Genomic DNA, 15,104 nt, shown 5'->3' on the forward strand with positions numbered 1-15,104 from the left:
GGGAGAGGATTTGAATGGAAGGGGTGAGCCTTTATGCTTTTATCTCTTAGATGCAGAAGAATATGAAGTTGACAGTTTTGCTTATGCTCCACTAAATGTGGTCATAGTGAGGCAAAGCAAAAGCACTGTCATTTAAATTAGCTGCTTGTAATAAGACAGATAATGCAGCTATTTAAAAAAATAGTTGTTAATTTGCTGTCATATCCTATGCAGTCATGGAGCTATTCATAATAATAAAAAAAAAAATAACAAGAAGGAAGAGAATTGTATGTTAGTGAGGGCAGCTCCTGTCTTTGGGCCAGATGCTCTTTCTGGTTTATGGAGAGTGGAAAGGAGTGGGGTAGGACAAGGGTGTTAGAGCAGCAGGAAAGGAGACAGGGAGCAAGATTCTTTCTTAACTCTGTGTAGATTTCCCAGTGGGGATCTGTATGAGGTTTTCCCCACTGCTCCTTCCTCCTTAAATTTTCCCTTCTGTAGTTTTCCCCAGTCAAAGGGAGTAGTGTGTAGCATTGTTGAGATACAATGCCTTCTGAAGGAAGGGGGCGGGGAAAGCTGGCAAGCAACACAGAGGGTCTTGCTTTTCATAGTGATGCCACTGAGATCTACAGAGGTGATGTCAGATTCACCCAGATATCCTTGAGCTCCTTACCACCTCCCTTCTTTGTGTGGCAGCATCCCTCTGCCTCATGAGGGAACATGGTCCAGCTCTGAAGGTTCATATCTGGGGAGATCTTGGTACGTGGTTTCCTCTCCCGTGTCTTGCTATGTGAGAGCAGAATTTGCCCCTTTCTTTCCTGCACAGATACTGTAGGATAATGCCATTTACTACAGAAATCTCTGAGCATCTGTCTCTTTTAACAATGTTCTTCATGCTGAATTAAATTTCATTTCCTTTTTATTTTTTAACTATATGTGTTAACACTGAAGAATAAGTGAGCAGGAACCAGGACCGGCTCCAGGCACCAGCAAAGCAAGCACGTGCTTGGGGCAGCACAATTCCAGTGGGCGGCGTTCTGGCCACCCTTCTTTTTTTTTTGGCTTGAGCAGGTGCACTCTCAGAGCTTGGGACGGCAAAAAACCTAGAGCTGGTCCTGGCAGGAACATCCTTGTTAATACCCCGCTTCTCTTCTCTACTCCTTGCACACACAGATGTTTTGTTTTCACTGTATTTATTTTTAAATTGTGAGTAAGTTTGATGCTCATGAATATAAGGGCTAATAGAACCAGACAGAGCTAAGAATAAAGTAGGTAAATTCCATGTAAGAGTTCTTAGGCAGCTCTCCTCAGTGCACCTTAGTGCTGATCTAAAACACCCTTTGCTGTTCCATTCCTTAAGAGGCTTCATGAACAGCACTGATATTACTATCATGACAAATTACCTGGTTGTGAAAGCAACAGATGTCCAGAATTGCCTATGAAAGGACTACAAAATGATTTTCTATTTGTGACTTGAGCAAGGACTTAAAATTAGATCTTCACAGTTGATGGATTAGTGCACTAATCTGCTACGTCACCTAATGTTTTAAGGGTTTTTACCTTGGCTATCTTGCAGCTTTTTGAAGATAAAGGATGAATGGTGGGAAAATGTCATCAGCTGAATATACTGAGATAAGAACAACCAGTAATCACCTAGTCACGGAACTTTCTGTAACCATAAACTCCCAACTCACTGCATTTTGCAATTTGTGAGATTGGTTAGCTAGCTATCAACACTTGTGTTAAGTTCTGAAGCCAAGGATAGTCAAATGAAAGCAGCCTTTGTTAGTCACAGGTGAAGATAGATTAGGAAGTCGGTTAGGGAAATTTTAGTTTCACTTGATACAATGAATTAAGGGCATGGGGATAAGTCATTTATTAACTTGATTTTATTCAAATTAGTATAAGCTCACATTCCATTCAAGTTAATATTCAGATTGGTGTACGGGGCAGGGACCCAAGCCAGGGGAGGCTGGGAAGTCACATAATTTGATGAAAAGACCACTGGGTAATTTTCTAAAATCAGAGAGAGAATCTGGAAAATCTTCCTGATTTTAGAAAATTACATATTCATAGTGGTCTGGGAGAGGCCTGCTAGCTGAGTGTGCACTAGCAAGGGCTCTAGCCTCCTGTCATTTGATCCTTGATCATCCTTCCTTGTGAGTTAAGGAGGGGGCAGGGCTGACCTCAGAGAGAAGGCTTAAAAGTCAGACACTAAGGGTACATCTGCACAGGGATAAAATAGCTGACACGGTCATCTGACTTGGGCTGGAGCTCCAGGCTGAAAAATTGCTGTGTAGATGTTCGGGCTTGGGCTGGAGCCCAAGCTCTGGGACCTTCCCACCGCACAGGGTCCCAGAGCTCAGACTTCAGGTTTTCAGACCAGAGCACGAGTCTGCTGACCTGGGCCAGTCACAGGGTTTTTTATCCCTTTATAGATGTACCCTAAGGGGCCAGAAGGAGCTAGTGAACAGGGGACAGCAAACAGGGAAGTTTGGGATAGAGCTCCTCTGGTGAAGGAGGAGCAAGTACTAATTCTTGGAGTGAACGTGCTTGCTTGTCTGTCTGTTTTTCCTTTTGGCTTGCTTGAAGTTTAGTGTGGTCTCTTTGGGGATTGTGTATCTGGGGACTGTGTGGGAATAGGGACCAGAGGCCTGCTAGCCAAGTGTGCACTTGCAAGGCTCTCCCCTCCTGTCCTTTGATCCTTGATCACCCTTCCCAGGTATGTTAGGGAGGGTCAGGACTGACCTAGAAGAGAAGGGCTTTAAAGCCAGATGCTAAGCAATCAAGGGGAGCTAGCAAAGAGGGGAGTTTGTAGGAAGGAGAAAGAATAAAATCACCATGATTCCGAAAGGCAGCATAGCCAATGCCAACACTGCTGCTGGCTCCTCCACCTGCACCTGTGTCCGAGCAGAGAACCTTGACCATGGATCCCTCTGCTCAGGTCCTGGTGTGGATTTGAACAGACTGTAGCCTGCATTTCCCATCATAAAATCCAGGCTGGGTAAACCATCCCGTGTTAGAGTGCCTACTGGTAGAATCTCTCAGGAAGCAGGTGGGAGAGCTACAGGAGGAGGTGACTAGGCTGAGGAGCATCTGTACACACAAGGAATTAATTGAAATATGCATATGGAGATGTCCAAGGTTGAGAAGAAATCCAGCTGGCAAAGACTGCAGTAGCACCACCAGGGAGGAGGAAGTGGCTGCTTCACAGGGAGGAAACTGGATGATGGCTATGTCTGGCAGCAGGCAGTGCTCCACATAGACTACCAACCCATTGTCCATAGAGATTTAAAAAACAGGCTGCTGGCCTGGCAATGAGGGATGAGGAATCTCCCCAAAGGTGGAGGAGGAGCAGCCATGTTACTCCCAAGGCTTGGAAGATCATGGCCACCACTCCCAAGAGGAAACGAAAGGTGATGGTGGTCAGCGACTTCCTTCTAAGGGAGACGGAAGCACCCATCTGCCGGCCTGACAAGTCATCCCAGGAGGTGTGCTGCTTGCTGGGGCCAATGTACGAGATATTACAGAAGGATTGCTGAGGATCATCCTGCCCTCTGCCCCATGCTGCTCATCCATTTGGACACTAGTGCTACTACCAGATATGACCCTGAGCAGATGAGAAGTGACTTCAGGGCTCTGGGAGGAGGGTGAAAGAGTGAGGGTGCAGGTGGTGTTCGCATCAGTCCTTTCAGTCAGGCAGAGACAGACATATCCTGAAAGTGAATGCATGCAGGAGGGCTACAGCTTCCTTGACCATGGGATGCTGTTCCAAGAGGGACTGCTGAGCAGAGATGGGGTCCACCTATTAAGAAAGGGGAAGAGCACCTTCAGATATGGATGGGCTGACCTAGTGAGGCAGGCATAAAACTGAGTTCAATGGGGGACAAAGGGGACAAAAGCCCACAGGTAAGTCTAAAACATGGACCTGGGTGAAGGGTCAGAATCTGGGGGAAACATGGGCAATCACAACAGGGGGCAAAGGAGAGATGAGGGAATATAGAGATGTCTGTATACTAATGCAAGTGTAGGGAACAACAGGTACAACTAGAAATACTAGTGAATAATCACAGTTATGACATAATTGGCATACAGAGACACTGTGTGATAATTTACATTACTGGAATATTGGTATAGATTGGGACAGCTTATCAGGAAGGTCAGGCAGGGAAAAAAAGGGAGAAGGTGTTGCCTTGTATATCAAAGATGTATATGCTTGCACTGAGGTTGAGATAGAAATGGAAGGCAGACCCGTTGGAAGTGTCTGGTAAGGATAAAAGGGGTAAAAAACCAAAGGTGATGATTTGATAGGGGGTCTACTATAGACCACCTAACCAGGAAGAAAAGGTTGAGGGTTTTTTTTTTTAAACTACGAAGAACAGTTTTGGTGGTGATGCAGAACTTCAACTACCTAGACATCTATTGGGAAAATAATACAGCAGGCACAGATTATCCAACAAGTTCTCGGAATGCACTGGAGACAGTTTTTTATAACAGGAGTTGGACAGAGTGACTAGGGGAGAGGTTGTTCTAGATTTGATTCTGACAGATAAGCAGGAACTGGCTGAGAATGTGAAGGTGGAAGGCAACTTGCGTGAAAGTGATCGTGAAATGGTAGAATTTTTGATTCTAAGGAGTGGTAGGAGGGAAAATGGCAGAATAAAGACAGTGCACTCAAGAAGGCAGATGTTAGCAAACTCAAAGAATTGTAGGCAAGATCCCATGGGGAGCAAGTCTAAGGGAAAAGAGAGTCCAGGAGAGCTGGCAGCTTTTTAAAGAGACATTATTAAGGGCACAAGAGCAAACTATCCCAACATGTACAAAAGTGTGGTAAGAGACCACTCTGGCTTAACCAAGAGATCTTCAATCACCTGAAACAAAAAAGAGTTATACAAAAAGTGGAAACTAGGTCAGCTTACAAAAGATGAACATAAAAGAACACAAGCATGTAGAGATAAAATTAGAAAGGCCAAGGCACAATCAAGATTAAATTAGCTAGGGACATAAAGGGTAACAAGAAAATATTTTACAAATACATTAGAAGCAAGAAGAAGACCAAAGATAGGGTAGGTCCGTTACTCAGTGAGAAGGGAAAGACAATAACAGAAAACACAGCAACAGCCCAAATGTTAAATGTCTTCTTTGTTTCACTTTTCACCAAAAGGTTAGCAGTGATTGGATGACTAACATAGTGAACTTAAGTGTAAATGGGATAGGATCTGAGACTAAGGCCATGTCTCCACTACATGGTTGTCAACTTAAGTTATATTGACAACCATAAACCGCTGTATTTGCATCACTTGTGCATGTTCACACAACGTTACCCCAGAATTTGACATTCCTACATGTACCCTAGAATTGGCAGTACTGCAGTCAGCAATTTTGAATTTTCAGCCACTGCCAGCTGAAAACTAAAGATCACACAGCTAGGAAAATCTTAGGCCCTGAGAGGCACATTTGCACTTTGCTATCAAAATGGGAGAATGGGATAAGAAGTGAATTTATTGTGAGAATAGAAGGAATGTTTGGGCAGCCGACCTCGGTCGTATGAGCCCTGACACCTTTGACATGTAAGTTTTATTATTATGACTAGAAATGTTTTGATTATAAGAGATTGAGTAGTTTTGCTGAAAGTAGGAGAATTGGTGACCCATTAAGAGTTACCATGGTGACCCACTAGGAGTCACAATAGGTTATGTGCTTTGTTTGAAATTAGCTATAAAAGATTAGGCAAAAGAATTTGCTTTGGAGCAGTCCGAGGAAGCTTTCTTTGGGCAAGGATATGATACCCCAGTGGCTAGACCAAAGGTGGGGCCCCCCTGAAGCCTGTCTGCTGATCCCTCAGAACCGTTTCAGACTTTTTGGGTAACAATAAATGTTTTGAAATGCTTTAACCCTACTGTGACAGCGTGTGTGTGTGTGTGTGTGTGTTCTTGAGATCTAATAAAAAACCTAGTTTTAGATGAAAGCACTCCTGCTTGTGCCAATTATTTGTCAGACGGATGAGCTGTGCCCCCCATTAATTTATTCCTGAGACCACCTGGAGAGAACAGTAAAGTTAACACTGCTTTGGGTCCTGAAAACCCTGGGTAACAAACGCTCCTTGTTTTGGCAGAGTGCATCCACAGCTGATGCTCTAGCACCGACAGAGAGAGCAGTGCACTATGGGTAGGGGTAGCTATCCCACTGCGCAAATCGCCTCCTTCTGCTGCTAGGAGTTCTGGGAATGGATCACAATGCATCATGGGGTGGGCTCACCATCCCATGATGCAGTTTTCTGTGTCCCATCATTCCATGAGCTTCTGTCCATATTTTGTGCCGTTGTTCAACTTCTTCTGCAAACTGTGCGCCCGCCATCTCTGCCTGAAAGCATGGATCCTGTACTGCTCACCAGTCACCAGTCTTGTAATGAGCATTATGAACACCATGTGGCTGATCCTGCAGTATTTCATGAACTGCGAATCTGAAAATGAATCTGTGGTGCCCACCCTGCTGTGTGCCATGGAAAGAAACAATTCAAGATTGATGTTGGAATTCACGGTGCAGCCGCACAAAGTGGATTTTCACTATTGGGTTCAGGAAACAAGCACTGAGTGGAGGGATTGGAATGTGATGCAGGTGTGGGATAACAGGCAGTGGCTGCAGAATTTTCGGATGCGCAAAGCCAGCTTCCTGGAGCTGTGTGCAGAGCTCTGCCCTTCCCTCCAGAACAAGGACACCAAAATGAGAGCTTCCCTCACGATGGAAAAGCAAGTGGTGATCGTTGTGTGGAGGCTGGCAACTCCAGGATGCTACCGGTCAGTCATGAATCAGTTTGGAGTTCAGACGTCCACCACAGGGGTTGGGGTTATGCAAATGTGCAGGGCCATTAATTGTCTCCTGCTGTGAAGGACTGTGACTCTGGGTAATGTGTGGGAAATAGTGGCTGGCTTTGCAGCAATGGGATTCCCTAACTGTGGTGGGAAGATAGATGGCACGCATATCCCCATTTTGGCCCGAGGCCATCTTGTGACAAAGTTCAGTATATCAACAGAAAGGGCTACCTCTCTATGGTATTGCAGGTGCTGGTGGAGCACCAGGGTAGTTTCCCTGACATAAACATGAAGCGGTCATGGAAGGTGCATGATGCATGCATCTTCAGGAACACTAGCCTGTACAGAAAGCTGCAAGCAGGGACTTTCTTTCCAGACCAGAAGATTCCAGTGGGGGATGTTGAAATGCACCTGGTGATCCTGGGAGACCCAGTGTATCCCTTACTCCCATGGCTCATGAAGCCTTACACCGGAAACCTTGACAGCAGCAAGGAGTGCTTCAACAATAGGTTGAGCAGGTGCAAAATGATCATTGAATGTGCTTTTGGCAGATTAAAGGATCAATGGAAGCCTTTATGGAAGGTTAGACCTCAATGAGGAAAATATTCCCACAGTCATAGCAGCCTGCTGTGCTCTGCATAACATTGGTGAAGCCAAGGGGGAAAAGTTTCCCCAGGAGTGAAGCACTGAGGTAGATTGCCTGGTGGCTGATTTTGAGCAGCCAGATACCAGGGCTATTAGAGGGGCTCAGTGGGGGGCTATTTGAACCAGGAAGGCTTTGAAGCAGCATTTTGACAATGAGCCCCAGTAATGTGTCTTTCTGTAATGCATTCAGTCAGATATTGGTTACTTGCCCCTTTGAATGACCCTTGTAATGGTTGCTGCCTGAGAGTTAATTGTAGTATGCAAATGTGCCGATTGCCACTGTGTATGAATTTCTGCAGCAACCACCATGTGTAGGACACAAAGATTTGTTGTAGTTCTAAGACTAATTTTTTATTAATCAGCAATACCCAGATTTCCATATATTACAAGGGACATGACACTGAGGAGCACTCTCTCAAATGAGGCTCTCACAGCTTTGTGCAAGTCCAGCTGTCATTATGGAACGTGTCACTAAGGGTAGAGTGCAGGGGTACTGCAACGGGCCAGGAACGTGCTCGTAGGTATGAAAAAGTTTCATAGGTTGGATCAGAGCTGCGACTGCACGGCCTTCTCTCCCCACAGACAAAACAACTCCTATGTACGCCAGGCAGAAGCACGTTTGGAAAGCCAACCTGGTCAGCTAGGAAGATGCTATGTGAACTCTCCATGCCAAGCAAACAGGAAGAGGAATTTCAAAAATTCTCAGGGCTTTAAATGGGGGAGGGTGCATGCCTGTGTACCTGGCTGAAGTTGATTGGGGGGAGGGGGGGTTCCAGCAGTCCTGAGAGATAGATCATCACTGCCCGACACTGAGAGTCCAGGCTGTGGGCTCCCTGCTCCACGTGGAGCTCTCAGCTCCCCGCTCCACAGGGAGCTCCCTCCCATGGGGAGTGGGGAGCTTAGAGGAATGGCTCCGGGTTGGAGCTCTGCAGGGAGCTGAGAACCTGGGCAGTAGCTAAGCTCGCATGTGGGAGCTCGGTGCCGAGCTGAGAGCCCGGTTTCTGAGCCCCCTACCCTGCCCCTCTTAAATTGGTGCAAGCGCTCCTGCTGAGGACACATACCTCTAACAGAAGGAGGGTAATGTAGACATGAAAAACCACAGTAATTACTGTGGTGGCTGTAAGTCAACCTAACATAGGTTGATTTAATTGTGTAGTGTAGACATGGACTTAGTCCTGCCTCAGTGCAGAGGACTGGACTAGACCTATTGAGGCCCCTTTCAGTCCTACATTTCTATGATTCTATGAATCAATGCATTTTCTGGGAGCCCTTACCAAGTGTTTTCCCTGTCCAGAACTGCCAACTTTTGGGACTACACTGGCTAGCTCCTGATCTCCAGGTAGAGTGGAGGTTATAAGTGCCTTATAATACTGCATCCCCCCATCCAGGTGAACTTCCTGCCATCAAGACGATGCTTATGGGAACCTGGAGTGAATTGAGTCCTATGTTTTTCTTTCCTATTTATTCTTCTATCTGGACTATGCAAATTTTAATCAACTTCCCCTTTCTGCCTTTCCCAACAGTATAACCTATTTCCTGATATAACATTTGCAATCATTAAATTTACTCAAGTTGATCAAACTGTTACTTTGTTTTTTGTTGGTTGTAGTTGTTCTGACTAAACACCAAAGACCAAACACCTTGCCTTCAGAAATCATCCAGTACATGTGTTAAAATAGCAAAATATAATGGCTAGAGCACTATTAAGCTAAGTTTCTACACCCATTCTCTAATTTGCCGTGATAGAAGAGTTCCATTATTCATCCATGTATAATGACAGAGGTGCCAACTAAATGGGATATGATTGTGAGTATTTTTCTCAGTAACACTAGTGATATTTTCTTTTGAAATTAATTTATGTAAGCTGGGAGGAGGGTAATGCAAAGATTTTTTTTAAAACAAAACATTATTAAACTCTTCAATCACTGTTATTCACAAACTATGCAGTGTTTGAGATTTTAAATTCAATTAGCTTGGTTTACTAGCTACTATGTATATAGTCTATGTAGACTTCTTTTTTTAACTGCATTAAACTCGCAGTTCTGAAATGCATGCCAGCATATTTTTCAAATTTTGGGGGTCTAAAAACAATAATAAATCTGCACCACAGAAAATGTTAGCAGTAGAGAACATCAGGAAAATTAGTTTTTTACCACGTGAATAAACATGTCAATCTTTGTTAATCCATATGCCTAATATTTTAAGCATTATACATCTTTATAATACTGTACAATGAAATGCTAGTGTTTTATATAGTGGTTAAGTTTCATTAGTAACATTATTTTCATCCTCCAGAATGCTTTAAAGCTGTATGTTTGCTTTCTGGGTTTTTTCAATTCTTTCTTTTGATTTAATTTTTTTCTTAATGGTAGCATCAGATAAAATGCAGTAGAATGGCAATTGTTTGCCCAACTTGCCCAAAAGTGTCCTTGCCCCAAATTAATAAGGAGTCTCTTGCCAGCTGGAGGACAGTGAAAGGCTATGAGGCTGACTGCTGGAAGAAATAACTCTTTCTCCTGATTTCAGACTTCCACTTTTTATCCCTGAAATGACTCCTGAACCTGGGTCTCTTAGATTTGTTGCTTTATCTGAGAAAAGTGTGGCTCAGGATCTCTGGTGTTCTCTCTGTGAATACTTGAAATGAGAATCACTTGACACAGCTGTAAACATTATACCGGCCCTGGATACCTAACATTTTTGTTAAAATGTTCATGGCATTGGTGAAGTCACACACAGCTTTGTCCCCTGCTAACAACACCTGTCCTCCACACAGAAGCTCCGACCCTTAAACACCTACCTGGTCATTTGTAAGGAACTGAATCTTCCTTAGTGCTCGCAAATATGTCAGTGTTTCCTTCCTGAACCAGATAGATATTTTGAAGCAGGGAAGAGGAGTACATTTCTGGATCCCACTCTCCCTGCTGTTTACACTTATTTCATCTTCACCTGCACAAGGATGTATTGGGTTGACTGAGTCTTCCAGTTGAGCAGCATTGGATGTGGCCTCTCTGGAGTCTGTCATTGCAACTCTTGGTTTGATAGGAGGGGTTTACTAAAAAGATTAGTATGTAGTCCTTCCTTTAGGCACCAGATATCACAGCCTTTCCAAGGTTGGAGGAGCTGCGGAGTGAATTGGAACACAAATTAATAGAACATGGGGTCAACCATCGGCATAATATTTCCCAGATATCTGCTTTGTGATAAGGGTCCATACCTATTTGAGGGGTGCAATACACAGAGAGAATACAGGGAGATTCACATAGCAGATTTTTCATGAGTGAATAAAAAAGCTCGTGTGCAAACGCAGCGTGTCTCATAAGTGAGCTATTACATCACTCTTGTTGGCTAACTGCGATCATGTAACAAACATACTCTGTCTTCCACCACCCCACCTCCTGTTCCTTAGGAGGTGGAGTGGGGGGAGATGCAATATGGAAGTGCTTTGAACGTGTGGGAAACAAGTGATAGTGTCAGTTTACTAGACTCTAATTCTATAGCACTAGAATTTTCTACTTCTTTGCCTTTTTTTCCCGCCCCCATCTTTTAAGCGGAGATATGCTCAATCCCAAAGCCTTGGATTGGAACACTTCAGAATTTTGGGAAAATGTGACTTTGTATCCATACTTCCCAGCTGGTCCCTTCCTATCTAGTGAGTTTAAACCAAACCCCTTCATGAAAGTTCTGATCTAAACCTAGACCCGGATTGAAAGTCATTGTACATGTAAGCATTCTTGCTGCTCCTTATTTTCTCACAGTTTTAGGAGCCCAACTGAAGGAGAACAGTGGCCAGAGTTACACTAGCTCTGCTGGTTATGGAAATGGCTTGTGAGCCTTACATCCGTTACTTTGACTAATTGCCCGCTGCCTTTGAAAGGAGATGGTGATTGCAGGTTCTTTTTACACATACAGTCTTGGGTTTAAAAAGCAAATGAAAAACAGGGAAGATATTCACAAAGCAGAGAAAAGCACAGGGTTTTACTCTGCCTTTTTATTGCATGCAGTATGCCAGAAAAGGTGAAAATTAATAACATCTAATGTAAAAGAATAGGCAATAAAAACCGCTGTTATTGCCTCAGAAACAACACTAATCCCTTCACCTTTCTATAGAAGCTCATAAATGTTGTCAGCTTTAGCATCAAAAGCCATAAAAAAAATTTTCCTCAGTACTAGAAATTTATTTTTCTGTCCATTGAAAGTTAGTTATGGCTGTAGGAATGCAGAGATTTTAATATGGAGCAAGAAAATGTTATTAGGTTTTTTAAACAGTTATTTTTATTGCATGTAGTGAAATGACTCATGCTGTCAAGTGGAGCAAAATTTACTATCAGAGGAAAGTGTAAGAAGTCTGTGTGTATTCTTGGAAATTACAGTGCAAGATACATGCAAATGAGATCACACTTCCTAAAAGTTCTTACAGGTACACTATCAATGTATAAAAGTCACATTCAAGAAGAATAGGTTTTTATCTAGTTTACTAATAACCATTCAAGTAACAAAAACATTTTAGTATCAGAGGGGTAGCCGTGTTAGTCTGGATCTGTAAAAGCAGCAAAGAGTCCTGTGGCACCTTATAGACTAACAGATGTATTAGAGCATAAGCTTTTGTGGGTGCATCTGAAGAAGTGGATATTTACCCACGAAAGCTTATGCTCCAATGCATCTGTTAGTCTATAAAAAAACATTTTAAAGATCATTTTAATCAATTATGCTCATGTTCCTTAGCTTTTTGCACTTCAGACATCTTGGATTCTAACTTTTTCCAGGACTTACCTTTTTTTCTTTTACCCATTAGGAAATGTGAAAGAGGGAGATGCTGCCATCTCTCTTTACTATAGGGCTACGGATGCGTGATGAAGGTGCTAATGCTTCTTTCTGCAGCTACCTGCATCTCCCCAAGTGCTATACTGCAGGTTGTGTTGCCCACCTCCCCAGAGTGGGGCAGTTGGAAGGGTGATGTGCATAGTGATGATTCTACCAGTGGAAGAAGAGCTCCTCATTGCCTCTGAGGTGACCAGGTCAAAACAAATTTCCTAATGTATGGAGGGTGCTCAGACATTTGTTTTCATGTACCTAGGGAATGGAGTGGGGAGAGATCCATTTCCCTTTCTTGCTCCTTTCCTTGGTAATACAGGAGATGTGTATTTCCCTAGAGCCCCTTTGATGTCCTCAGCCTTAAATACTTACATGAATCGTTCCCCTGCCTTGTTCGTAAGGGACACCACCGTTCCAGGCAGTAATGGAGTGAACTTCCAGTGACTTGGTGGCAGTACTGCCAGTTTCTTTTGGGGGAGTTGATGAAGCCAAGAGTGAAATCCAAAGAGAGCAAAGTGGTGTGGGGGGAGAGTCCACCTTTGCTTCTTTCCTCCCTCAAAGAGGATGGAGTGGATGTGTGTGCAGAAAATGCTGCCAAGAGCAAGAAGAAGAAGTTGGAAAAGAGGCATTGTTTTTTGTTTAAAGTTATCCTTTTTTCTTTTCTCAAATAGTTTGCCCAATGATCAGTTTACATTTTAAAATCTATCTTTGACAAAAAAGAAAACTGCAAATGTAGGTTAGATGTGCAGCTTATAACATTCACCAGGCTTTTCATGGAAATTATATATGCATTGAAATGACCTGTTATAATTAAATATATTTGCATTCTAGCTTGGAGAAAACACCTTCATGCACTATTTCTCACCAGGGATGAGTACATAAGATACATGTGCAGGTATTTTTTACAGCAAGTTGATTTTAAGTAATACACAGACAAACAAAAAGTTGGAAAAGTTTTCAAAATGTGCCCCCCTCCATATGCTTTTTACGGTCTCTTGTCCCAAAACCAGCTAATTCAATTAACTTCAACCTTTCCCTAAATAAACAAACTTCTCAAAAGGCAAGAATGACACATCACAAATTCTCTATGGAAAGAACATTTTCCAAAATTTGGGGGGGAGTTGCCCAAAGTTGTGTTTATTATGGGAACGTTTTAACTAGGGCAACTTAACTATAGAAACACTGCTATAATGAGTGCATAGTGTGTTTTCCATCTGGCAAGTGGAACTGAGTAACTGTGTTCAAGAACTAATATGATTTGTCCAGAAGGTGGTGTAATCTCCCTACTTTTCCAGTATTTTTAGGGAAGTTAGGCACTCTACCAACTTGCAATAGTGAATGTAGATTTGCATGTATATGCTGTTCAGTGACGAGAAAAGGAGAATATGAAAGCTGAAGGAATTCCCCTTTTGCTCCCTCTCTTGAATCTGTGAGCTTTCAAAATTACCTAGAAGAATGCTAATAGCCACACTAGCTAGAGCAGCTGGCTCATTTTATAAGTCATTGCTTAAATAATGGTGCCTTCTAAAACAAATAGTTTTTAAGCTCTGCGTATAGTGTTCAATCTTTTACCCTAAACCAAATTCACAGCTGTGTGTGTGAGAGAGAGAGAGAGATTGGGAAAGCAGGGTGCCCAGGCACATCCCCATTCATGCAGTGACATCAATGGGGTTCCGCAATCCACCCACCAAAAAGGTTTTACCGCTAATTTGCTAAATACTAGCAAACACAACATCGAAAACTGCTCGATTATTATTTTAGGTCCTTAGTTTTGGACATGAGATTCTGAGAGTTGAGTCTGAATTGGAACATTGGATCTGAAACCCCTCAAGCTTTGGGGGAAGTTCAGATCCCAGCTCTGGCATCATGGACAGATATGTAATATAAAATCTTCATTGACTGCATCTGTCAAATTCTCTAGAAGGGAGGGAGCTCTGGTTTTTGTCTTTAGGAAATCTGAATCCCATTGTGGTAAAACTGGGAAGATCTTAAACATGATCTTTAGGGAGGATTTTAACAAACAAACACATAAGGACCTTGGTCTTGAATCTCTGTTTTGCAATATGGACTCAAAAGATCCTCCGGTCTGGGTTAGATTCATGCTTCTTCACAAACAAACCTGCGTCAACATGTTCTCTAGGGGATGAAGATTAGGGCAGCTCAAAACAGCTGTAATTTTTCTTCAGCTGGGGTGGCTGGAATCAGCTTAGCTCAAAAAGTGGGTGCTGCTCGAAGAGGGAAGATAAAAACTTTGAGGGTGGCAGTGGTGGGAAAACCATCTGCCTTTCCATGGGTGAAGGGATCTCAAGAGATCATCTAGTCCAGCCCCCTGCGTTGAGACATGGCCTAGTAAACCTAGACCACCCCTGACAGGTGTTTGTCCAACCTGTTCTAAAAAACCTGCAGCGATTCCCCAACCTCCCTTGGAAGCCTATCTAACCTAAATCTCTCTTGCTACAGATTAAGCCCACTACTTTTCCTACCTTTAGTGGACATGAAGAACAGTTGATTGCAGTCTTCTCTATTATAGCCCATAACATACTTGAAGACTGTTATCAGGTCTCCCTTCAGTCTTTTTTTCCAAAGACTAGCCATAGTTAGTTTTTTTTAACCTTTCATCATAGGCCAGGTTTTCCACACCTTTTATCATTTTTGTTGCTCTCCTCTAGACCCTCTCCAGTTTGTCCATATCTCCTAAAGTGTGGCACCCAGAATTGTACACAATACTCTGTCTGAGGCCTTCCCAGTGCTGAGCAGGGCAGGACAGTTGTCTCCTGTTTCTTATACAACACTCCTGTACATACACTGCAGAATGATATTAGCCTTTTTTTGCAACTGCATCATATTGTTGACTCATAT

At 43.1% G+C, this 15,104-nt stretch overlaps 1 protein-coding gene across 5 annotated transcripts in view; it reads left to right on the forward strand.

Moving 5' to 3' along the window:
• Positions 1 to 15,104, forward strand: part of UST (uronyl 2-sulfotransferase) — a 312,291-nt gene that overhangs the window by 218,528 nt on the left and 78,659 nt on the right. The window contains exon 8 of one of the 5 annotated variants that reach the window (XM_043543111.1): positions 588 to 5,944. The exons of the other annotated variants lie outside the window; for them this stretch is intronic. Within the exon in view, the coding sequence (XP_043399046.1) occupies positions 588 to 640 (53 nt within the window). The 3' untranslated portion in view covers positions 641 to 5,944. Of the gene's footprint in view, positions 1 to 587; positions 5,945 to 15,104 lie in introns of those variants that run through there. 5 annotated transcript variants of the gene reach the window in all.

This window comes from Chelonia mydas, chromosome 3, assembly GCF_015237465.2.
Source record: "Chelonia mydas isolate rCheMyd1 chromosome 3, rCheMyd1.pri.v2, whole genome shotgun sequence".
Taxonomy (NCBI): Eukaryota; Metazoa; Chordata; order Testudines; family Cheloniidae; genus Chelonia; species Chelonia mydas.